The following is a 24,602-nucleotide window of genomic DNA, read 5'->3' on the forward strand; positions in this document are numbered from 1 at the left end:
TAGCGGATCTTAGTTCAGTTGGATACCACAATCGACGCCGGGCGTCGCGACGCTATTTATAGAACGACGTCGGCGTCCTAGCCTTACCTATACTATACAATTTTTCTCCCACGTCCATCCAGTGTGACGGTTTCTTTATTTTACTTACACTGTAAACCAACGAATAATTGTATTGCAAGAAATATATCAAGGCATGAAACTTTGCCAATGTTGATTGATCACGTGTAACCGAAATATATGTATAAAACTTGGTGTCATCGTAAAAAAATACCTTTCGGCTTGCTACGACATACTTATAGACGTAGACGAGTACCAAATAGTTAAATCTCTGCTGTATTTGTATTATAACATCACACATATGTCTATGTATAATACAATATTCCAAAATAAATACTGTGTAAACAAACGCATGAGTCTAATTAGTTTTGTCTTTGAGCGCCCTAATTTTTTTTTTTTTTTGGAGCTTAGTTTCAAGCTTTGCTACGGATGACTCTACCTATCGATTCAGGGCTGTTAAGTGGCGGGAACTGTGTCCTTCGAATTCCGCCTTGATGCAAGCAACCGAACATACCTTGCTGTACAACTCAGTTCTAAATAAGGATTAGCGCGGATATAGAGTGAGAGTATAACTATGCCAACGAAAATTAATGTTGTGCGTAAAACGAAATTTAGTAATTGTAAAAAACCTGGTAGGTATCACCTTCATCGCCTTAGAATTGAACTTAATATACTGCTTTCATGGTTTCGATTATATCAATCATCTACCTCATACTTGTGCTTTGGTAATCAAACTTCAAAGCATGAAGACGCGGCTTCGGTATTTTTTATTTGGCGTCTGCAGATCATATATGACGTCTTTGTTTAGTAAATATGGAAATAAGCTGGTGTAAGTGTATATTACGGTGGATCTTATTTTGGTCATGTCGGAATTTCGTTGCGCCCACCTCCTAAGAGTATAAATCAACATGTACAGAACAAAATGTGGCTAAGACCCCGAATTTTTCCGATAATTCTAACACTCCCCGTCAAGCAGTCGAATTTTGATTAATTTGATTTTTTTTTAAAGAAAACCGTTAATTACGTTAAAACAATATATTATAAAAAAAATTCCTGTGACCATTCTGTAGGAAATTCAATGCTCTACAAAAAAGATTTCATGTAGGATTCTCTTAAATCTAATGCTGATTACGTTATTAGCGAAATTTTACATCGTAAAATATATAGTACACATAATAGTCTACCTGGTGAGTCTCGACGTTTAGATAATAACGTTGTAAATAGATACTCAATATATAGAAAATATATCATATCATCACAATATATATATGACTACATAATAAGCGTTATGCTGGTGCTCTTGCTGGGATCGTTAAATCGATTGGGTAACCGTTTTTAGTAGGTCTTTAAATATTCGGATGATAAAATGTCTCAATAGACTTGAGAACCTATAACTGTACAATAAATTATATATAAGTATATATTATATATCACGAATCACGTCAGTTTGTATGCCCTTAAAATAAAACAGGTGTATCGTTTGAAATGTTTCGTCTTGTTAACATAAACGATGACGTTGGAGTGCACCAAAAAGGGACACGATGAATGTAATTGTCCGTATTTATTTATTAATACGCATGATTTATTTATCAAGACAAAATAAGTTATCACATCTGGAGCCCAGGAACTGCGGAGCGCTGGTCCCGAAAGTCGAAATTCACTAGGTAGAAGACCTGGAGCCCAGGAACTACGGAGCGCTGGTCCCGAAAGTCAAAATTGACCAGGTAGAAGACCTGGAGCCCCGGAACTACGGAGCGGTAGTCCTGAAAGTCGGAATTCACCAGGATAGAGGACTTGGAGCGCAGAACCCAGGAGCTAGAGGAACCGGTACTTGAAATTCGTGGAGCGCGATTTTCTTACGTCCTCTCCACTGCGCGTGTATTTCCGGACTGAGGAATTCTGCTGACTGATTCTCGTCGTCGAATCGATAATAGAAAAAAAAAATTTCGGTGACATCCGAATATTCGAAATTTCGATTTCGAGCTTTAATACTATGTATATGATGTATGATATGATGTATGATGATGATAATACGAATTTGCTCACTGAAGTATTACGTTCTCCAGACCTCATATTCTTTTCTCACAATCTTATAGTCAGTTTATAGCCTGCGTCCTCTCCTTATGTTCACCGAGTCTGCAAATCGGGAGTCTTATACCTTCTCTAAACGCTTCACTTCTATCCTAACTTCCGCATGAGTCACTTATAATTATATCTCTCCATGCCAATAAACCACGGGATGCATGACTATGATCGCGACGAGCGGCTATCGATGACCGCATCCGCACCCAGCCGTGATGTTATTACGGCCTATTTCGGGTTCGTAACCGGTCGACTACATGCACGTACGAATGATAACAGGAAATGAGAGAAACTTGTATTGAGTAGTTGAATGTTTAATTACATAATTGACTTATTGTCAAAGATGTGGGAAGTACAGTGAGAAGATGTCGAAGAGTAAAAAGGGAGGAAGGATGCAAGGTACTGGCTAGTTGCAGTTTGTTAGTAGAGGGAGCATTCTGCTAATGCGGTATGGAAACCGAGGCAGTGACGCGATGATAAGAAGAGGACGCAGGGTAGCTGTAAAAGAGTGGGTAAGAAATCTGACTCGTCATCTACGCGTAATTACATGTCACATTTTGACATTTCTTCTTGTCTGTCACTACAATTCTGTTCATGAACTTGTTAAATTACTACACAATGACACCCAAGCACTTGCACTAGGATTAATGCATATAATTGAATAAATTGTACTGAATTGAGTCTGAAACTGTGTGGATATGACTATTTGATTTTTCTTCCCTACCTCTGTGAAAATTCTGTGCAGATTTTACGTATTTCGTACGTAACTTTTGACCTGTTCGTAGCGATTCCGCACTGCGCGCAATCGATTCCTCTCGGAGTTTACATTGATTTAGCGCCTCAAGAATTGATTCCAGCATTATCCATTCTCACTTATTGAAATTAAATAAATTAACAAATGTGCAACAGTCCAGGGTGTCACTATACACACTTCAACTTCCAGCTTCAAAATGCGACATAGCAGATTATAACTATGAGTATCTTCTGATAACGTTAGTACGTATAGCTGGCAGGATGAAAATTGACGTTACGGATAATGTTGCGTTGGAAAGAGGATTGAATGATTTGAAAGTTGACGGGTTATACCACTTGAAAATCAGTTATTGAAAAACAACCGTTGATTTTTCAATAATGTAATTTATGTAATTCTGAATATTTCAAAATCTGCCCCGCGAGAAAAAGATTTTTACCCGTCTTTTTTAGCACTTTGAAAAACCATGTATCGACGATAATCAATGTGTAGCATTTCAACAATAGAGAAGAAAAATATCGTTTGATAGGTACATACGTTAATATTATATAGAAGGTAAAATAAATTTTTTTACCTATTCTTCGTCACATTTCCAAAAGTTGTATTACTGAAAGACTATCTTAACACCTTATAGAAATTTGAAATAAATTCACAAAACTTTTATTCTTCATTCCAGTTAATTTGCAGTGAACCTCATGATTGATACATTTTCACTATTCATTTTTGTATTTATTCAAGCAGTTTTGTAATTTTTCTGAGTTAAAATCCAATTACCGCTTCCAAATTTTCAAAAAATAGATTCATCCTCTACATATTTTCAACGTGCTTCTAGCAAAGAGATAAGCGTTTCAGAATTTTTCGGATATTTTCAAAACGTGAGACATTAAATATTTTCAATTCATAATACTAAAAGTGCTTAACGTATCGAAAAGAATTATTCATAAAAAAATTCCTGAAACGATTGGAACTAAAAATGAATCAATTAAAAAATGTTCCAAAATATTTGCAGCTCAAAGTTGACTTGACAAAAACTTGTAAAAAATAAATTGAGCATTTTGGACGTGCTACGGTCGTCTATAAAACATTTAATATCTTCATATAAGTATAAACGATACACGTTCATAAATTTGATTGACATTCATTTTTCCGTTGCATAATTTCGGCCTACATATTTCTTCTACGGGATTTACTCAACTGCTACCAACGTTTGGCACGTGTTAATTGTTTGTTATGAAGAACTTTTTTTACCAGCGTGGTCATTTACTTGGTTGATAATACGTGAAACTGCCAACACCCTCAGACCCGGTAAACTGTTACGAAAAATAACCCAGGGCGGTGAGTCTTTATATATTTTTAGTCAACGGTTTATGGACCACGAGGTAACGGTAAGGTTAGTTATTTTCCACTTTGAAATTACAAATGTGATCAAGACATAACCTAAACAAATAGAAGCAACTTGTGTTTTACAGCCAACAATAACTTGAAGAAGAGTTTATGAGGTGAAAAAGAGGACTATAAACGGAAACCTTAGATCATGTCTTACGTGAACTGAGATCGATTTGAGAGTTAAAAAACGTCAAGAAATTGTATAGTCGAGTGACGCGATGGGTTTGACAAAACAGTATTTGAGGTATGTACCAGCCGGAAATTTAAATATCATCGCAAGTCCGAGATGCAATACCGTATTTGTAACCTTGGAGGGTCAGGAGGGTAGATTCGTAGCCGCTGGTGCTTGCGAGCATGTTATTATCTGGGACCTCCGTCTTGGAGAAAAGGTACCTATCTATTTACATTCCTTGCGATAGCTGAATTGGATCAGAACGATTTCATGCTCACATTTTTCTATACTTCTTTACAAGGCGCAAGTTTTATTGGGTGAGACTTCAATTGCCACTCGGCTAGCTGCATCGCCAAACAAACGACATCTTGCTGTCGGTTATGCGGATGGGGCAGTTAAAACGTTTGATCTCCGCTCTGGAGAAACGATCAGCATATTTATTGGACATCGATCTGAAGTCACATCGTTGGCTTATGATAACTTAGGCCACCGAGTCGCCTCTGGATCTAAGGTATATTATACTCTTTATATAGAACTTATCTTTAGCTTGTGAAAAGCGTTACAAAACTGTTTAGTAGGAGTGGAATTATAGATTAACATATCATAATTACTGTTGTATGAAAAGATTTTAAACTTCCGATACCGAGAAAATTTGATGCATAATTCTTGTTAGCAGTTATAAGTTTGAATTCTTTCGGCCCCCATTTTTTCAAATTTTTTACTGATTAAATCACTCCAAGTTATACATATACTAATTTTGGAAAAATAAATTTACCACAGGTTGTGGTATTTGACTCTTGTATATTCTCTACTTCGGAAAGAGATTAAATTGAAAATTCTCTTTTCAAAGAATAATTAATGATTTCTATTCTATTTATTTCAAAATAGGATACGGACATTATAGTTTGGGACATAGTGGCAGAGACTGGGGTATGTCGTTTGTCTGGTCATAAGGGTAGTGTCACCCAAGTAATGTTCCTAGCAGAACATGACATAATTATTAGCTCGAGCAAAGATACCTTTGTTAAATTCTGGGATTTGGATACTCAGCACAATTTCAAAACACTCGTTGGACACAGATCAGAGGTAGTGAACAAAGTCGTCAGTTCTCTAAGTTTTAGATATTGATTTATCATTTTAGTACAATTACACCATTTGATGTCGAATGATAAATTTTTCATCATTTTTTTTTGTCCATTAGGTCTGGGGCTTGACCCTAGCCAAGGAAGATAAATATTTGATCACAGGATCCAATGAAAACGAATTGTTTGTATGGAAGATATATTTTGCTGATGTCAGCAAGAATGCAGATGCTCCTCTAAGCTTACTGACATTGAATACAAGCGAAGAAGGAGATATAGATGACGCGGTATGTGGATAAATTTTTAGTAAATGATCTGGTCAACATTTGCAATTATATCAATTCCCACTCAAGTTTTTTGATGAATTTTTACTTTGGGTAAATTTTTCATCTGATGTAGAAAAACTACTTGTATCTGTGAAAGTATTTGATTTGTGCTCTGTAATTTTAGAGATATCCACTGCGATGCGAAAAAATTGGTAGTATTCTAAGGGTTGGTCGTGGACGAATAGTTTCTTTGGGTTCCGATGCCACAAGTCGTGTAATGGCATGTCATGGAACAGATAACACTGTCGAAATATTCCACTTTTTGCCTGACGACCTCGTGCAGACAAGGCTGCTAAAAAGACAAAAAAAGGAAAAACGAAAGGCTGCGAAGTGGGTCTCAAAATTTTATGCGATAATAATATTGTTAAAAACATGGTCAAAAAAAAATTCGCATTTAACAAAATGAATTTATTGCTCAATTCTTTATTATAAGGGAAGGAAAGCCAGTAGAAGAAATTGAGACGGACTCAACATTGTCTTTGAAAAATGAAATTAAGCGTCTCCCAGTGATCAAAGCTTCAAACAAAGCCAAAGGACTTGATCTGGTTTTGGGCAAAGGAGGAGAACTCAGGGTAGGCTTGATTGTAGTTTTATCTGAGTATTATATGTAAACTATCGTGAATTTCAGCAATAAATCAGTCCTTGAAACGTTGAAGGTGCTACAAATTACAGTCAACTTTATGTTAATCAAGTAGTGTAGCTCAATCAATATTTCAGATCTGCATTTGCGCCAATAACAACAGTATTGAACTCCATTCAGCAACTATTGGTGACACGGATATCGAGTCTAGGCTTCTGAGGTCTCTTACAACCTATGGTCATCGGACAGACGTCAGAGCATTATGCTTTAGCTCTGATAACTTAGCTTTAGCCACGGCTAGTGGTGATTCAGTGAAATTATGGAATAGGTAAACGTCTTTTTGAAATATCTTTGGCGAAAGTTTTAGCAATCAATAATGTTGAATTCGAAGTGAGAAAGTTCATTATCCTTGTTCTCCCTCAAGCCAGAATATAGGGAAGGTTTTTTTTTCAATCATGTGACATTGTACTTAATTTTTGTAGACCTTCGCTTGCCTGTTTGAGAACAGTAGAATGTGGTTACGCATTGACTGCTTGTTTTGCACCTGGGGATAGGCATCTAATTGTTGGATTGAAGGATGGCAAAATGCTGATAATTGACATTGCCGCTGGTGATATTCTTGAGGAAATTCCAGCTCACAGTAAAGAACTGTGGAGTGTCGTTCTCTACCCCGATATGGTGAGGATTTCCAAATAAAAATAATGTTTGTTTGTATTAATACAGGAGATTCCTTTTTTCCCTCTCGCTTCATTATACAAAAATAAAATGTGTTTATTGGATTTTTTTGCAACTCTTTGTTATCTTTTCTTCTAGAACGAAATCTATACTATTGTATTTCTAATCCAAATACTACCATTTAGAGAGGTGTGGCTAGTGGAGGCGGCGATGGAACTGTCAAGTTTTGGAACTTTGAGCTGATTGAAGATCCTGAGAGCGAGACTAAAGCCAAGCTTCTCTCCGTCCTGCACACTAGAACCCTAAAGCTCGAGGAAAGCGTCTTAGCAATCAGAATCAGTCCTGATAGCAGATTAATTGCTGTCGCCTTACTAGATTCCACTGTGAAGATTTTCTTTTTGGATACATTTAAGGTAGATAACTATTTGAAATGTCGTTTTCTGCATCATATTCTAAGCTGTTGCTACGGAAAATGAAAGAATTTTACCATATTTTCTTTTTAGTTCTTCGTATCCTTGTATGGTCACAAGCTCCCAGTGATATGTATGGACATATCAAGTGATTCTACTCTGATTGCAACTGGCTCTGCAGATCGGAATGTTAAAATTTGGGGTCTTGACTTTGGGGATTGTCATAAATCGCTATTCGCTCATGACGATTCAGTGACGGGTCTGGCGTTTGTTCCAAAAACACACTACTTTTTCACTTGTGGCAAAGACGGAAAGGTCAAACAGTGGGATGCAGATATTTTTCAAAAAATTATCACGTTACAGGTAAGATATTTCTTGAGATACGACTATCGTTGACTAAGTCATTCTAAATTCCTCTTGTTACTATTATGTAGGGTCACTCAGGTGAAGCCTGGAACTGTGCAGTTTCTCCAAATGGCATTTATGTTTCATCATGTGGATCAGACAAGGTCGTTAGATTATATGAACGTTCTGCAGAGCCTTTAGTTCTGGAAGATGAAGCTGAAGAGGAGAGAGAAAAGTTGGACAATGATTTAGCTACGGGAGAAACAAGTGCGGTTCAGGGCCAGAAGGCGCAATCATTGCCTTCCAGGAAAACTGTAAACAGCGAAAAAGCGGTAAAAAAAACAATTATTGGCCGTGCGATTTCTGTAACTGTGGAAAGTGAAAGAAAAAAAATATTAATAATATATTTCAGGCCGAGTTAATACTAGAATGTCTGGAAGTATCTAAACAGTATGAAGAACAATTGGCAGAAGTCGTACCTGCGAATCCTTTACCTCCTGTGCCACCCCTGATGCAGGCTTATTCATGTTCTACTACAGAAGATTTCCTTTTGGAAACTGTGAAACGCGTTCGAGCAAGGTATAGTGGTCGGAAATTGTTTGTTATAATTGCCCCGAAAACTTATTACTATTCACATTCTACATATACTCATCCGAGGCAATGGTTTCATGTTACGAGAAAAATGTTAACATTCGGTAGTTATTAGTGAATCTCAAGAGCTGCAAATTATAATATGAATAGTTCTCACGAGGTAACAGAACTAACTGGAGTGCAGTTGTCAGAATCTTTTTTCCTCATACGAAGTTCTTCTAGAAAGTAACAAAATCAAACTAACAATAAGTATTGAAGTTTTTTCGATCAAGGTTTTATTTTCAACGCGTTATTTTTATCTAATTTTCAGTGAGTTGGAGGAAGCTTTGTTGCTTTTACCGTACTCAGCAGTGTGTGAAATTCTAAAGATCCTGCCAAAACTTTTAAAAGGGGATTATCAGACTGAGCTAGTATCAAGATTGACTATTAGCCTGGTTCACGCTCATCATGGGCCGATTGTGACAAGTAAAGAATTGTTGACAACGTTGGAGATGATAAAAAAACTGAGCTTGGAAAGGATAACCACGCTAAGGGTATAACTTTCGCTATTATCGACTGTGAAATGTATAAGCTGGCATTAGCTAAATTTCACTTATTTCTGACCATCGCAGGATACAGTCGGATACAACTTGTATGGCATGGCGTACACTCAACGTGCTATCGAAGAACGCGAGGGTATCCAGTTGTTCAAAGACGCGACAAAGTCGCGGAAACAGAAAAACAAAGTGAGACGAAACAAGGAGAGGGCCTTGAAAAGGGCAATTATGACTCTGTAGTTAATATTTCAATATTACATTTTGTACATAAATTAAACTCTTGATCGCATATGGACAAGGATTTAACCGGTTTATGTCCTTACTATGAATCACGTTTTCTTTTAAAATTTATAACTTTAATGTCACTTTTCTTTACCAAATTCTAAAAAATAGATTACTCCTTCGCACTACCATGTAAGTTAGTTACTAGATGTGTAAAGATACGAAAAGTTTCTCACTTTTAATTGCTATTTGTACTCCTTTAATTGTTATTGTTACTCTTAGTTTAATTACCTTTATCACTTTTCTTAGTTGAAGTTGTTAGTCAGTAATAACTGCTCATGCTTCAATTGTTCACAATGAATATGAGTTACACGATTTCAAATATTTGAGAACTTTTACATTACAAGTTGAAAATGTCATCAAAGTTGTTTCTGTAAGCTGAAAATTCGCTGCAATAGGATTCGCATTGCTTTTCATTTTCTTTTCAACTTCCCGCCATTCTATTTTCAATGAAAAAAAAAAGATTGAAAAAATTATTAAAATCACCTCGAAAATAATAAATCGAGTTTTCACCAGATATCGACGTTTGAGGTCTAGTGAATCATTTTCGCACTGACGCTTGGTGTGCGTGTGTTTGAAATCGATTTTCTGTCCCTCGATATCTCTAAAATGAATGACCGAGTTTGAATGATCTCTAATCAACAGTACTTTGCTGCACTTAGAACTGAATAAATTTTGGATTTTATTCGTCATGTATTTTTCGAGTTATTTAAATGACGTGAGGAATAAAATTTCACTTAATGTTTTATGGGCTTGAAACGCATCACAGCAGAAATTTCTAAGCTGGGCTCATCAAGGTTAGCCAAATTAACCACTTGTTTATTTTCATTTTCACGGCCTTTAATGGGGAATACTTGCTTCGAGTGGTTTTTAGGGACGAAATCAAACCAAACCTAGTACAATCATTAATTAATGTTCAGCAAGGAATGAAGTGTTCACGTGATGAATGATAACATTTCCCTTGGTGTGGTACAAATTCAATCTACTACCTAATGCTATCAACAACCGATTTAAATGTAAGCATCAAAGTTCTGTCCAATTTTACCCAAATCTAAGGATTGTAAGGTCCTGCAGTTTTATTGGTCAAACTTTCTCGCCTGTTGTTGGTTGTTGCCATCCGCCGAATGCTCTTTCAATTTCCCGCGCTACGGAAAGTGTGAGGTGATCACATCCGGGATTTGCAACAATCTGTAGAAGAAAGCGTTTGAGTAATTATAGAAAAAAAGGTGAAAATTAGTTTTTGAAAAATTTCTATACCTGGACACCGATCGGTAATCCGTTTCTGTTGAACCCCAGAGGACATTGCGTTACTGGAAGTCCGAGGGAGTTGAAAATTGCCAAATATGATACGTTGCAGACCTTGTGGTATATCTCGTAGGGATAATGGGCGGCCGACACAAATGTAGGATAGATTAGAACACCATTATCACCGAGTAGGTCCTAAAAGAGTACAAATAGTAGGTAAAAGTGTATGCGTTTATGCAAGTGACCTTAATAGGTCCGAACATGTAATTTTTAAAAAATCTGATAATGGAATAGTAATAATAATTACAACCGAAGCCACCATACCCTTTCGGAAAAACAATGAGCTTGCGCGGGCAAGGGAGGGATGGGATGGTAAGCATCATTATGCGTCCGCAGGCGTCTTTAAGAGGATGCCAGTTTTTACCAACCGCGTTAAATGTCACAAACAAATGCATTGATGCTGGCGGCGACCGCGTACCTCGGACCGGGTGCTTTCAAGAGTTATTTCCTGTATAACTAATATAACCGCGCGTTGCACAGCCAACAACAAATACGCACTACGACTCGACTCATGTTTTCCATATTTGGTCCTTGAACTGTATCACGGGTCTCATACAGTATTATAAGCCAAGGGGTTAATGATGTTTAATGGAAATTCATCGAAATTAGCCGATGGTGAAAAACGTAACAGACGTCAAGTTTTCGGTTTGAAAACTATTGCCAGTTAATCAATCCAATTCCAATGTATGAATTTCACCAGAATGCTTTTAACGTTCAGTTATCGAATTGTGAAAACGAACTTTAGAATTTTGGTACAGACTTCTCACTAGATATTAATACCAACGGAATTTTTTTTACAGATTTCGAAGTTGATACAAAAAGAGGGTTCCTAACACCAGAGCGTTATATAAGGTTCGCGATTTTCAAAATTGCATGAGTTCGGGAGTAAGGAAAGGCAAACTTGAGCAAATTGGGTTTAAAAGTACGCAGTTTCAGGATTAATTTGAAAAAAAAAAATTATTTCATAACATGAACATTATAGCTGTTTAGCCACTGAAGTCATGGTGTGCAAAAAGCAGCGTTGACAACGGTAACCATGTTTTCAGCCGAGTCGTGTATAATAATTGCAAGGTGATCAGATGACCGGTTTTGATGGAATTGTGGTTACCGTTATCAAAAACAACCGCGTAATGGCGAAGCGGGACTCGACATTTCTGCTCATAACTTCTTTAATTTTGCTAATTTCGGGTTCGGTGACTAATCAAAGTAAAAATAACGGACCTGCCTACAGTAATATACCCAAAACTAAAAATCAATAAAAGTTATTCTTGAGACTTAGGGACCCCCTTAATTGCTTTGTCGTTAGTGGACAATCTTGCTAATTAAACTAAATGTTTGGTTATTTATTCTGATTAACGTACCGCAAACTGCTTCTTTATGGCTGCATTCTTTTCAACCATCTTGAAATAGGTCTGCGGCGTTGCATTATTAACCTTTTTAAGAACCCCGTACAATATGCTGGGAAACGTATGAGGGGACATGCAGCAAAGGTACCTCAGAATCTCTACAGTGACGCTTTTCCACTCCTACGAATGAATAATTAATGCTAAATTACTTGTTGGTTTTTTATGCATCGAATCTGAAACAGAGCATTTATAAGCCCTGCTGAACACCATTAAATATTCTTACTTGGGGATTTGATTTCTTGCTATAAATGCTCTCAACTCCATCGATGTGCAAAAGAATCGCGGCCATCACTTCGAGTGAGTACTTCATGTCCGTCAACTCTGCCTGTTACATTATTTATCATTACTTTTTGCTCATCGGCTCTTCTTATTTTATATGATTTCTGATTTGTTTTACAATTAATACGAGATTCGTTTAATTTATCTCAGTTACTTGTTAGAATTATTCACACACATTACCTTTTGCACCATTACACCCTGTAGGGAATTGAGGTGTTCAATCAGCCGTCGAATCGCTCGTTTTATATCTCGGTCTATAGAGCTTGTTGCTCCAGAACCGCAGTCGTCTTCCATGTAGAAGAACTTTATGTCTCTCAATGGTACCTGTAAGTGAAGAAATTACTAATTTTTCTATAAGACGTGAACTACCGACACATGGTTATAAGTTACTCATGAATATCGTCGTACTATTAATCACATGAGTAATTGTTGGTTCACCTTATCGTCCAATTTTAATTTTGATCGGCTACTTTGGCACATGGCCTTCAGTAGTAGTGGCAAGTCCTCAGCGTATCTGACCATTGGTCCCAAGGTGAAAAAATTAGGCCAGGCTTTATCGTTTGATCCTGGCATGTGCCCATTCGTTGAAACGAAACCTGAAATCGGAAAATGATTGCTCAGTCATTTGCTAACGTTTTTCTCCAGTCCAAAAAATACACTCAGAGTGATTGGCAGATCAGTTTTTCGAGTCCAAGACTAAGAGCGGTAACTTTTGTTGGAACTGCCAAGTGCGACGTGTCAACATATGAAGATCGTTAAAATAATGCAAGAATTGTGTTTCAAAACCAGGTAAGTAACGGCGGAGAGAAGATTGCAGAAACAGTCCCCATCTTTGGAATCGTATAAAAAATCACCTGGTGTAGGTTTGTGACCAAATATTCCGCAAAACATGGCTGGAAGTCGAGCCGAGCCTCCAATATCGGAGGAGAGACTTAGAAGCGATGCTGCGGAGCCGAGCAGGGCAGCCTGAAAAAGAGTAAAACATTAAAATGTTAAACATTGACCGATCCGTGCGAGAATCTTGCTGCGAGTCTGCAAACCCGAGTATAAGTTGGAGATGGAAGTAAAAGGTACGTTTGCGAAACAGTACGTCATGAACGATAGCGCTGGACGATGACATTCATGGTCAAGGCTACAGATTATAATTATACCTGGCAACCATATTTGGCTGTAACAATTTACCCGATTAGTTATGTCAGAGGCAGCAGACGTATGCGGATATAACTCATGCGGTGTAATGGATGTTGGTATCCATTATGATAAAAAACGGTCTGAGAACCAAAGGTGGTTTGGATTATTCTCTACGATCGTTGTACGATAAACCGACAGAACTTGAAATTAGTGAGTGATTGTTAAACTATTTTGAAAATATGGCAATACCTCACCCCCTGATGAACCACCTGCCGTTCTCCTTGTATCGTAGGGATTCACCGTCATCCCAGTCACATTGTTGTATGTCTCCCAGCACATGCACAATTCCGGTGTGTTGCTCACAAGAAGCACAATGCCTCCAGCCTCTCGCACTCTTTGCACCGCATCCGCGTCGCACAAAGCTCGTGGAATCTCTGGCCACTTCCTTCCGGCTGCATGGTTCATACCTATTTTGAAAATTGAATGCTCATTTCAAAGTTACGAAAATACTGTTGGTAATATTGTTAGTAGTAAGAACGTATGTAAGAATAAATGTGCTTGAGCGTAGACATAAAGCAGGGTTATAAAAAAAAATAGAAAAAAAACCGGCATTCGTTTAATAGCGACAAGCCTAAAAGTAAAAATACCATTTCATATTAATTTCAGATGCGCAGAACGACCGGATTTATTTCTATACTCAGGCACCTTTTTTACATACGTTCCTATCGGACAGTATTAACATTAAGTCATATTCAATATTTCATCTTCAAAAAAATGTACAATGTTTTTTTTAAATGTCAATAAATATAATCTGAAAATTATGAGAAATTTTATTTCAATGGTTTGTCTTAAAAGAATACCCAAAAAGTATAAAAAAAAGCAGCCTTCACACTAGATGACCCCCTTAGAATACTCGGTACTATAATAGAGTAATGCGCCAGGTAGAACAAAGGTGAATTTTAGCTAATTGTAAATCAAATGAAGTTAGCTGATTATGTCGCAACTCGACTACCCATCCTAGATCCAATATTAATGAACTACTATTGTAAATCAAACTTCAAAGATTTTTTCTTCGTTTACGTAAGCAAAAAAATTCATCACATCAAAATCTTTAAAACTTGTTTGTATTTGAGGTTTTATTTACTTTGATTGACTTCAATGTTTTCGAATCCTTCCAACGTTTCTGCGCATTAAAAAAAATTTCACGGTTTTTTCATAAAACATATTTACCATTAAGATCGTAGAAAAGGTTTTTCAGAGTTCGGTTAAAATTTAGTAAATAAAATTGTTTTAATCGAAAGAGATAAATATATGAAATTATTGAAAATGTATTGCGTCTATCGTCTAAAATCAATAATCGACCTATAATCTTGCAGATTTAAGCTACCTAATGATAACTGTTTAACTTTGTCACTTATCTTTAATCCCCAAATGATGTAACTTGTCGCGTAGAACTATCTATCTGAATCGCTGCGCGTACTTTTCGCGATTATTTGCGCTGTCAAAATTTGCCTGAAAAATTTGATTTATGCTCGATGGAAGAAAACGGGTATTTCATAAGCAGAGCAGTTCTTTCTGGGAGTATATGGTCTGTTGTTACAAGAAAAACATCATTCGGTAATGAAAAAAATACAGTTGTTCGAATAATTATCGCAGAGTAATTTTTACACATTCCTATTTCCAGGAGAACTTTTGCATGATGTGTATTCAGAATTCAAAACAGTTTCGCGTATTTTTCATTTACTCATGTCCTAAACTCTTGTTAATGATTCGGGACCCCGATCTGTTATGCATTGTGCTTAAAAAACAATTCTCGTACTTTTAAAATTGTCGCATATACATTCTCACCGTTGAAAAGAAAGTCACTGATTTTGTTATCTGCGTGATCCAGAAAACTGTTATATATAGAAAAGTCAACAACTGTTTGACTGAATTTTTCTAGTTACCGTAACGAATGAAATTTTTCTCAGTGTAGTTTAGGAAAGATCGGTATATTTTTCGCCGAAAACGAAATCGTCACAAATCACGAAATCAGCTACAATCAACGCCTTGAAATTTTCGATGACACTTACCCTGCACAGCAATACTCCCTTTGACCGTAATGGGAATCCCCAGAAGCGGAGTATCCCGTGCGATTTCATCGAGGCTCTTGTGACCCAGGCGTATCATCTTGTCAGCTTCCCTAGCCTCTTGAATGGCAAGATCGTACCGCGTTTCGACGATTGCGTTGATCACGGGATTCACGTCTCTGCATCTTGTGATATAGGCCGTCACGACTTCCTCACTTGTGATCTAACAGACATGTCCTCGATTGAAATGTACACGTCTAGATTTCTAACAGCATCTAAGTAAGCACCAATCTTGAAGTACTCTACGATTGGAGTCTGGAGTCTCAAGTGGGCACCACTTTAACGCACAATACTCGAACTTTGCTGTAGAGAGATTCCACATCGAACCAAGAACCATACCGGTGATTGAAAAATTTGCAAATTTACATTACGATTATCATGATTTCGAAAGACTTGAATTCAGGTCCGACCGCTACTCGATTCGGGTCATTAGCAGTGGTTCACACGTTGGACAGACCACGTGTAAAGGTACGAATTCAACATAGTTGGATTATAAAATTGAACCTCACCTGTTGTTCGCGAATCTTTTTGGCGAGGTCAGTGGCGGACAGAAGTAGCAATTTGTTGCGGACAAGTGAACATCGCTTCCGTGATCCTAGAGCTCGATAGAGTATCACCGGGCTCATAAGGCAATAGAGGCAAAACAATAGTCCACGTATGATTCGCTTTGTCACCGCATTAAGCATCTCCTGAAAAACATGATGTTTCCTGGTAATGATTTATCACTCGAAACATGAACATGATGAGTTGCAGTCAAAGCTAATCGTTTTACCACTAACGACACAATGTTTTTTACGTGTACTTATATTTTTTTGCCCACTGGAAAATTTTCCATGCGGAATCTTTGAATTAATTAGAAATACTGTATTTGTGTGTGTAACTTAACATGCCTACATTTTGATGTCAAGTTTTCGACACTCTGCGTAGCCTTGTATATTGCCATTTATTTTGGTAAATTTCCATTAGAAATGTCCCAACCATTTGCTAGATTTTTGTCTATACTGGATTTATTTCTCGTACTGCTCGTCTGAATGTACTATGCTCGTATAGTTCATACGGTACAAACCTGTAACTGCGATTATTACATGCCTGGTAAAAATGCTGGATAGGTGATTGGGTCCAGCCTTTAAAGGGACTTATTGAGATTTTATTCTCGTTGTCCGATCTGCGTGTGGACTTACTCGTAAATTTATCCATATGCATGTAAGGACCCAAATGGTTCCCTGTACAAAGACTAGATCGAACCACTTATCCGGCAACTTTACCATGGATACGAACCCCATTTAATAAAGGGAGCAGAAATTTCTCTTTCTTAGTTGATGTAATGATTAAAAACCGTAAAGTTTCATACTGAGAAATAAATAACCCAAGTCTGGAAATCGTAAAATGCTCAGGTAAATTAGAATCGCTTAGTCCTCGAACTCTCTGAAAGTATGCATTGCGATGTCGCAAAACGTGTGCGTGAATGCCAACGACCAACGCACGCAGTCTTAGCGGTCGTTACTTGTGACTACGGTATTTGCCATTACTTGAATTATGATTATATTTTCTATTTAACAGCGGTTTAATAATGAGGCGCTTAAACACTCGGAGACAGAATATCCCCAGTGGAATATTATAAAGCGTACTGCGCAGCGTTACAAGTTCCTCGGCCAAGCTGCGTTACGAGATCTAAATATCAGTGTTAAGTTATTAAATATGAAAGGCTCGTGATCAGAATTTCGCTCATGTGTCTTTTATTTTATAAAGAACTCGCGATAGGTATAATTGCCTCTCTCTCCTCCTCCCATTTTTTTATGAAACTTTGTAGGATCGTCAAGTCGGTGTAGAATGTATAAAACATCGATAAAAGAACAAAACCAATATAAAATGGATTTTCAACTCTATACTAATAAATTTACTATCCACGGTTCTTTCGACTTTTGGCGTTTGAGATCGAAGTAATCATTGGCTATCTATATGTACAACCATACCATGGTCACGAAATGATTGTCATTATCTATATATCTATATAAACTAAAAACGTGTTATTTTCGATATTGCTTTCCTCGTGAAATGAAACAATAAATAAAGTCACACCAGTCTAAAATTATAAACACGACACATCAAACACTTTCCCTTCAAATTCTTCGAATAGTTGTTCCCCTCGATTTTATCTATGTACCCTTTTACCGTCCGCTTTTATGTTATTGTTACTATTTTGTTTTATTCTTACTCGACTATCGTCTTTCATATCTTTCAACTTATGCACCTGTGCCGTCCACTTATATTTTTTAAACTATCAAGCCAAGTTTGTTGGGTTGCAACGTGCAGGGACTATAAATTTGGAATTATGTGCTATTAAATTATAATTGACTTATTGAACCAAAATGACCCAAATAAACGCATAATTTTCTCTTTGATCGTCAACAACTATTTCTCGCAATTGTCTGTTTATTTCCTTTTCTCTTATATTTCACTTATAATCAATAAACAAAATTCATTACAACTGGAATCCGAATTTTTATACGAACAGGAAATGAGGCTAATATAATAAAACGCACAATATATTGATACGGCAATACTACAGCCGACAAGTTAACCGTGGTTCCACCTATGATTTGTGGGATATCGATGGAACCAGAAATCGTGCGAGTTACATTTCATCACTCTAGATACCTACAAACTCATATTCCAATCGAACGAAAACCTTCCTGGATATGCATTAAAAATTCATTATGCGAATAAATAGTACGCAATTTTTTAAATTCATCTCTCGTTATCATTACAGATGAACCTATAGTACATAAAAATTACCTACGACGGTTTCGCCATTGACATTATTTTATAACTCGCATCGTCCAATAGTTGGAATCGAAAACCAAAAAAAAAAAAAAAAAAAAATAAAAAAATCATCAGTGACTTATTCGGTCGAGGATAATTCGTAATATTATAAACTCTGCGTAAACTGGTTGCCATTTTTCACAGGGATTGAATAAGGCCTGAGAAACGAGACTAAATAAATACACAGCCCTAAGTACAAGCTAATTGCGGGAACCTTGATGACGAATGTTTGCATTGTATGTACGCAATGCAAAGAGTGCAGTTGTGAGTATGTTGAAAGTGCATAATCTGCATACGGTTTACGCGTTTCTCAAGGCGTGTAAATCTGAATATCTAGTTGAAATGATTTTCGGACGGTGAAGAGCCAGGAACAGTGCCGTAAAAAAATTAACACTACCTAGATGAAAGGCACGCTCGTGACGCGCATTGAAACTCCAAATACGTGCACAATATATTATATTAACGATATTATCGCCCATGCAGCCGTTGGCGCACACTTTCGACAGTTTCAAGGTGCACATAATCTGTTTATTCCTACTTGAATATCGCGAGATCGTCACCGTATACTTTACACAAATCATCTGCAGGTATAATATGAAATAGGTAATTAAACGGGATAAGTAACTTCTGTCACGTGGCTAAATGATCCGCACGTGTTGGAAAAATACAAAGTGTCTGTTTTTATGCAGAATAAAATTACAAGGCTTGTAGCTGTTTTCTTTCAAATGATGTAGCATTTAATGATTTATACTTTGCTCCCTTAACTCAACGATTAATCAAATAGTAAAAAAAACTCTAAGGCTGTAAGAAATCCTAGTTAAATGGATTTTGTTAGAATGATGATTTAAATATTGTTGGAATGTAATTCTTAATAATTAAAACTTGGTAAAAATATTTAGTGTGATTATATATCGGTCAATACTGAAAATAATGCCGTCTTTGATCATTGATTAAATTCGAGCTTTGCACATACATTTGTTATTTATTCAGATTATACAATTTTTTTTTTCAATTATTTTTTTACCAAGAACCATATTTCTCGGTCGTAATAAAAAATTAAGATATTAGTTAAGGTACCATGATAATGATTCGGTCCAAAAAACACGTCGAACTTGCAACATCTTTTTTACGGGGGTATTATAAGGCCAATGTCAGACCTTTACACAGTGTTCGGTAGTTTCGGTTAACCAAAATGCCGACATTTCAATAAATCCCCAAGTACCAAAATTTCAATCAAATACGGCAAAATCAAAGTTTCGATAGATACCAAATTATCGGTAAACACCGCAAATCCGAAACTTCGATGAATCCCCAAACATCTATGTTTCAGTACACTCGAATCTACACATACCGTTGGCAAAGGACTGAAAAAATCTGTATTGGAATCTACTAAATACTGGTAATCTAAATACACACCTACGAAATAAATAGCGAGTATTGTTAACTGTAAATGAAACGGCTGAGGTATTAGCAAAATCAAATTCACGCAAAAGAAAAAGAAACAATTAATTATCTTTACTGTCACAAATAACCTGGACTTTTATCACAAATATTTTGTATAAAACTTGGATCCTTTACGCAGTTGCTCCGATATAACTGGCAGGCAATAGCACAATTAATATTCCACTCAATAATGTTCGGTTATAATTAACTTGCTTTACACCTTGCAATATGAATAATTTTATTCTTAATCCCGCTATTCGGTATTCATTTCCAGTGAATCACAGCTTAATTTTAAACGAGTAGTCTCGTTGGGTCAAGGTCAGAGAGCGTTCCTAGATGGTTAAAAAATAAATGAATAAATAATTAGGTGTCTACCGAATCTCGATATTCGGTATACCTACACCCGTATTACCGTATTCCGTGATTTATAGAACCTGTGATATTTCACCATTTACCGATATTACCGATATGTACCGGAATTGCAATATTTTGGTACCGGTATTCTAAAAAATAAAAAATGTTCGGACGCGGTATGGTCTCGAAATCTATTCGTTCGATCGACTTGAAATTTGGACAGATCCTTGATCCTTGTAACACTTCCCACCGTATGATCGTAAGATTTAGAGAAATGGTTATTATTTGTGAATAACAAGCGTTGAAAATCGAACTTTTTTTTCGACAGGTCACCGTTTTCTCAATGAAAATTGGTTTTAGTTAAATAATTATCCGGTCATACGATAGAAAGTGTTGTAATCAAGGACCTGTACAAATTTTAAGTAAATTAAGTAAAAATGATATTAACGCATAAGTTTATAAGATACTTGAATAAGAAAGAAAAAGTGTGCGTTAATTCTAATTAAAATAAACCCATGGGAGGTAAAAATCCATATCAAAGAAATACAAATCATTCTACACTACGCATTATTTATTAAAAATCGGGATATTTTATGTACGTGAAAAGATTTACCTCAAAGTCGAACTGCTGTTCCGTAAACAATAACGTAATAAAACTTAGCGCGAGATTCATTTTGGTTATTGAAAAATTAATCGTAAATCTGATTTTCGCAGGATTTCCGTAAATAACCTGGGTAAATAGATTGTACACAGACTTTTCGTAGAATTACAACACGCGATGATCAACAGACACGATGTAAGTGTGTTATACTCTTCGGCCTAGTGTTATCGCCACACTGGCATCGCGATTCCGATAACTTGAGTGCCGGCGTAGAGGCGAAGCAGAAGTAAATTTCCTCAGGTTTATGATTTGTGTGAGTATTTTTGAGGACGAGATATACCGTAAACAGCTGTCGTATTGCCAAGTAACGTAGTTGGTAGGAGTAATTGACGTACTGGTGGGACTTCGAGCATAACCATAAGTCGTGTGTGGACATTGGCAAAGAGACATAGGAGGTGGAAGTGGAAACGATCAAGTGCCGCGCGAACGTTGGTTAAAAGCCATAATTGTTGTTGATACATGTAGACCGTTGTCATGACGGTGGCTGATGAATTATTCGAAGGATAAATGAAAATTTCGAAATCTAGACTGAATAATTGTGCATGACTATCGTTTCTATCTAGCACACAACGTTTGTTTGTGTCGTATAGAATTGCCAATGAAAACTGAAAAATGAATTTTTTTAGCTGCCTAATTTTTCTTGATAAAATGTAAACTTTCTGATCGTCACTCAATTCTGGGATGGTGTAATCACTCATGTGTCGACAGATGATTATCGTTCCTTGATTTAACTGTAACGTATCTTGTAGGTCAATTTTTACACCTAAGCAGTGCCTACTGCTGTTTTCTTATCGGATATCTAGCATACGCTGAGAAATACTTCGAGAAAAATAAATGAAACTAAATCTTGCAACGTGATTGTTGCAACTAACAGGAATAAATGAATAACGACCCGTTATAATCTTCCGTTTTTACTGTCGTTGACCGTCAATATTACGCTGGTTATACGTTTCGTACGACAACAATAATGAAAACGGAAGATTATAACGGACCGTTATACATAATCGAGGCCGTTAAAAGAAGAACATTGCAAATACGAGAGGCGAAAAAGACTGTCTCCATGGTGCACGCTATACTTTAAGTAACAAAACTGTGGTTTACAATTTGTATTTTATTTTAAAGTGCAGGGTTACGTACTCCGATGCTATTTTCTTGTGCCGTCGCAAACACGATTACCTTACGTACGAAACGCAGGCATTAAAAGACGCCTAAGCCACATTACTGTTACATAAAAGACGCAATAACGAGATAAAGTATAAATTGGTAGGGACTTGTTTTACACGTTATTTAAGGGGGGAGCCTGCTTTAGAGGCTTCAAAAAATCGATTTTTTTTTTTTTTTGCATAAATGTCTTCCCAAACTATCGAAGAATGTGTCCCTAAAATTTCAGACGCAAATTCGAAATATTTTCGGAGTTACAGAAGAAATAGTGAGCAAGCGTCGAGCAGGTATACGAGCGGTTTTTTGAAGTTTTCAACCAGTTTTTTGACGAGTCTGAACCAGTTTTTTGAAGTTTTGAACCAGTTTTTTGAAGAGTCAGAAGGGCAACTCTATGGACCAGGAATCGCTGATTAGCATAATAATGCGGTAAGTTCAAGAAAATTACGATTTTTTATGCACGAAAACTTTGACGCACGATTTCTCCGTTTTTCATTTTTACGCTTTTTCCTAATTGGCGGGAAAGATAGGGAAAAAACTAAACGTCCTATCGAAACGAGACAAATTGCATTGTACTCGGGATGAAATTCTCTTCTAGTTGAACCTAAAAAACCTTAAGAAAGTTAAGATTAACCCACTTTTTAAACAATCTAAAGTGAATTCTTTTCCCAAGAAAAATGAACTTTTTTTTTAATTTGCGAAAAATTGTTGAATTTTTCACTTTTTGTGGAATTTTCTTGGTTTAACTAGAAGCTACACTATTGAGAAGTAAAAATTTTTTTGGTTTCTTTGTTTCAGATGGAAATTGCGACCTGCACCTTTCCCGCCGCACGACAAATGCATACTCGAGACGCCTCGGTGAAATGATTGTACCAGGCATAATATGACATGTATCCTAATGAAAAAATTCGAGAAGACTGTTGAAATACATAACAATAAACCCTGAAAGTTTCGTTTTAATCGGATATTTCTTTCCTTCCCAAAAAAATCCTCGAAAAAAGCGATTTTTTGAAGCCTCTAAAGCAGGCTCCCCCCTTAAACGAATCATCGATACTGAGTACTATTTAATATTTACTAATTTTCAATAGTGCAATGTGATCCTAATTAACCCAGTCTTGGATATAATACCGCCATCGTATCATCGACACCGATATATGTCACGTGAAATAGACGAGCCGATGTTCTCATTGCCGCATTCCTCAGCACATTTACTGGCAGGTCCGTGAACCTGACACTTAGACGAGTTAATGCTGATGTCTGATATTTCGAATGCAATAGCGTTGTATTACTCTTAAGGTCTGTTTGCCGCATAATGAAACATTTCGGAAATCGGGTTGGGATGTAATTTTAGTATACTCGTGTACTTTTACCAAAGTCGTTCGGGAGCATTTATTATACACAAGAGTTTGAATTATAATGTGCGTGCAGTGAACACTACACGAATGTATTACTGGCTGTCAATAAAATATCAGTATTTTTCGGAACGATTCAAACAATGTGAAGATATTATAAGCAGTAATTTTAATTATATTGCTGTCGTTGAATAAAACTTCAGTATAAAATAATTTTCATATATAAGTGGTACACACACGACGGCGAATTATGACATTGACCTGGTTCAGTGACGCTATTATAATCCTCGTGTAAAAAAATCATGTTGAAATTAGTAACGTTAGGGTAAAGATTCATGCTGATGAGAAACCATTACCTTCCGATTTTAGAGTTGTTTAAAATCCAGCAAACCGTAGTGAAAGACCATACAAGACAACGTACTGACATTTTTAAATCTTAGTTCTTTAAAAGTAGTTGTAAAAATAAGAAAATAGTGATTTTTTTCCCCAATGTTTCGTTGCGCTAACGTTACTAACTTCAACCTTCTGTAAAAAATGACTATACCCATCACTTGCATATATTATAAAAATTGGCAGAACTGAGACACGCGGTTAAATTCTTAACTAACTACCTAACATTTAAATTTGCATAATCTATTATTATCTAACACGTACATCGGTTTTTTATGGGTTCTTCGCCCACCTTTAGACTGTCCACAACCTGATCTTATTGCGAAAGTTGGAACAGATCAACTGTTCCCTAATGAAGATGATTTCTAGGATCTTCTGAGAATTTTTAGAGAAATTGGAAAATTTCGTACAATTTTGAACAAAAAATTGTTTTCGTAAATTCTAAATGTTCACGAAAATTTGTACTTTGTCAGTGAAACATCTATACAAAACACTACAATTTTCAATGAAAATTAACGATTCTCCATGAAAAACTCTGCATATAATATTAACAATTTTTGTACGGAACAATAGGAAACGTTCATATGTCACGTACGCCGTTTCAGCAAAAATTCGTTGCAGTAAAAATGTTCACCAGGGTTTCCTAGGTGAAAACATCTATGCATAATTAGTGCTTATACCCACGATATGTATCTGCCGGCAGACTCAGCGGTAACAACAAAACTTACCGTTAATCTGCGATTAACTGATAAACGACGTATTTCACTATTTGAGCTCGCAGAGTTAATAAGAACACTGGACGCTAACGAGGAATGCACGTTATACAGGTAAGGCATTCAGACGCTATGGATGTGAGCGTCCAACTGACCACAGCGACTGACTTGCAACGGATATTC

At 36.5% G+C, this 24,602-nt stretch overlaps 2 protein-coding genes and 1 long non-coding RNA gene across 7 annotated transcripts; 2 read left to right on the top strand and 1 right to left on the bottom strand.

The window, feature by feature from the left end:
* The first annotated feature begins 4,139 nt into the window (after positions 1-4,139).
* On the top strand, positions 4,140-9,432 carry LOC107225832 (WD repeat-containing protein 3). Its single transcript, XM_015666425.2, has 15 exons — positions 4,140-4,280; positions 4,360-4,665; positions 4,750-4,959; positions 5,337-5,534; positions 5,650-5,817; positions 5,981-6,186; positions 6,290-6,428; positions 6,574-6,764; positions 6,919-7,114; positions 7,297-7,524; positions 7,615-7,884; positions 7,956-8,198; positions 8,279-8,445; positions 8,768-8,990; positions 9,069-9,432. The coding sequence occupies exons 2-15, from the start codon at positions 4,495-4,497 to the stop codon at positions 9,231-9,233; spliced, it is 2,775 nt and encodes a 924-aa protein (XP_015521911.2). The 5' UTR covers positions 4,140-4,280; positions 4,360-4,494; the 3' UTR covers positions 9,234-9,432.
* On the bottom strand, positions 9,234-24,567 carry LOC107225829 (fatty-acid amide hydrolase 2). 5 transcript variants are annotated; one of them, XM_046730704.1, is made up of 12 exons: positions 24,435-24,567; positions 16,035-16,214; positions 15,469-15,688; positions 13,646-13,863; positions 13,120-13,231; positions 12,704-12,861; positions 12,446-12,589; positions 12,210-12,311; positions 11,942-12,106; positions 10,533-10,715; positions 10,321-10,463; positions 9,234-9,715 (listed from the first exon to the last, which is right to left on the bottom strand). In XM_046730704.1, the coding sequence occupies exons 1-11, from the start codon at positions 24,540-24,542 to the stop codon at positions 10,359-10,361; spliced, it is 1,695 nt and encodes a 564-aa protein (XP_046586660.1). In that variant the 5' UTR covers positions 24,543-24,567; the 3' UTR covers positions 9,234-9,715; positions 10,321-10,358. The 5 variants fall into 5 exon arrangements, with proteins under 5 accessions (XP_046586660.1, XP_015521906.2, XP_015521907.2 ...); XM_015666420.2 differs by having other exon boundaries at positions 9,234-10,463; XM_015666421.2 differs by lacking the exon at positions 24,435-24,567 and adding an exon at positions 21,087-21,189 and having other exon boundaries at positions 9,234-10,463.
* Positions 21,074-22,913, top strand: LOC124292788. The gene is made up of 4 exons (XR_006902707.1): positions 21,074-21,234; positions 21,929-22,069; positions 22,197-22,393; positions 22,763-22,913. It is a non-coding gene; the product is annotated as an uncharacterized LOC124292788 (long non-coding RNA).
* Positions 24,568-24,602: the final 35 nt, after the last annotated feature.

This window comes from Neodiprion lecontei, chromosome 2 (genome assembly GCF_021901455.1).
Source record: "Neodiprion lecontei isolate iyNeoLeco1 chromosome 2, iyNeoLeco1.1, whole genome shotgun sequence".
Taxonomy (NCBI): domain Eukaryota; kingdom Metazoa; phylum Arthropoda; class Insecta; order Hymenoptera; family Diprionidae; genus Neodiprion; species Neodiprion lecontei.

What these genes read in the sequence shown, in the direction of transcription:
- LOC107225829 (XM_046730704.1), bottom strand. Translation starts at nt 24,542, where the DNA reads ATGCCTTACCTGTATAACGTGCATTCCTCGTTAGCGTCCAGTGTTCTT. An exon ending in AGGGAGTATTGCTGTGCAGG is followed by an intron (nt 13,864 to 15,468) that starts GTAAGTGTCATC and finishes TTTTCAAAATAG; the next exon opens with GTATGAACCATGCAGCCGGA. An exon ending in TGGTCACAAACCTACACCAG is followed by an intron (nt 12,862 to 13,119) that starts GTGATTTTTTAT and finishes TTCCGATTTCAG; the next exon opens with GTTTCGTTTCAACGAATGGG.
- LOC107225832 (XM_015666425.2), top strand. Translation starts at nt 4,495, where the DNA reads ATGGGTTTGACAAAACAGTATTTGAGGTATGTACCAGCCGGAAATTTA. An exon ending in GAAAAACGAAAGGCTGCGAA is followed by an intron (nt 6,187 to 6,289) that starts GTGGGTCTCAAA and finishes CTTTATTATAAG; the next exon opens with GGAAGGAAAGCCAGTAGAAG. An exon ending in CTGTAAACAGCGAAAAAGCG is followed by an intron (nt 8,199 to 8,278) that starts GTAAAAAAAACA and finishes AATATATTTCAG; the next exon opens with GCCGAGTTAATACTAGAATG.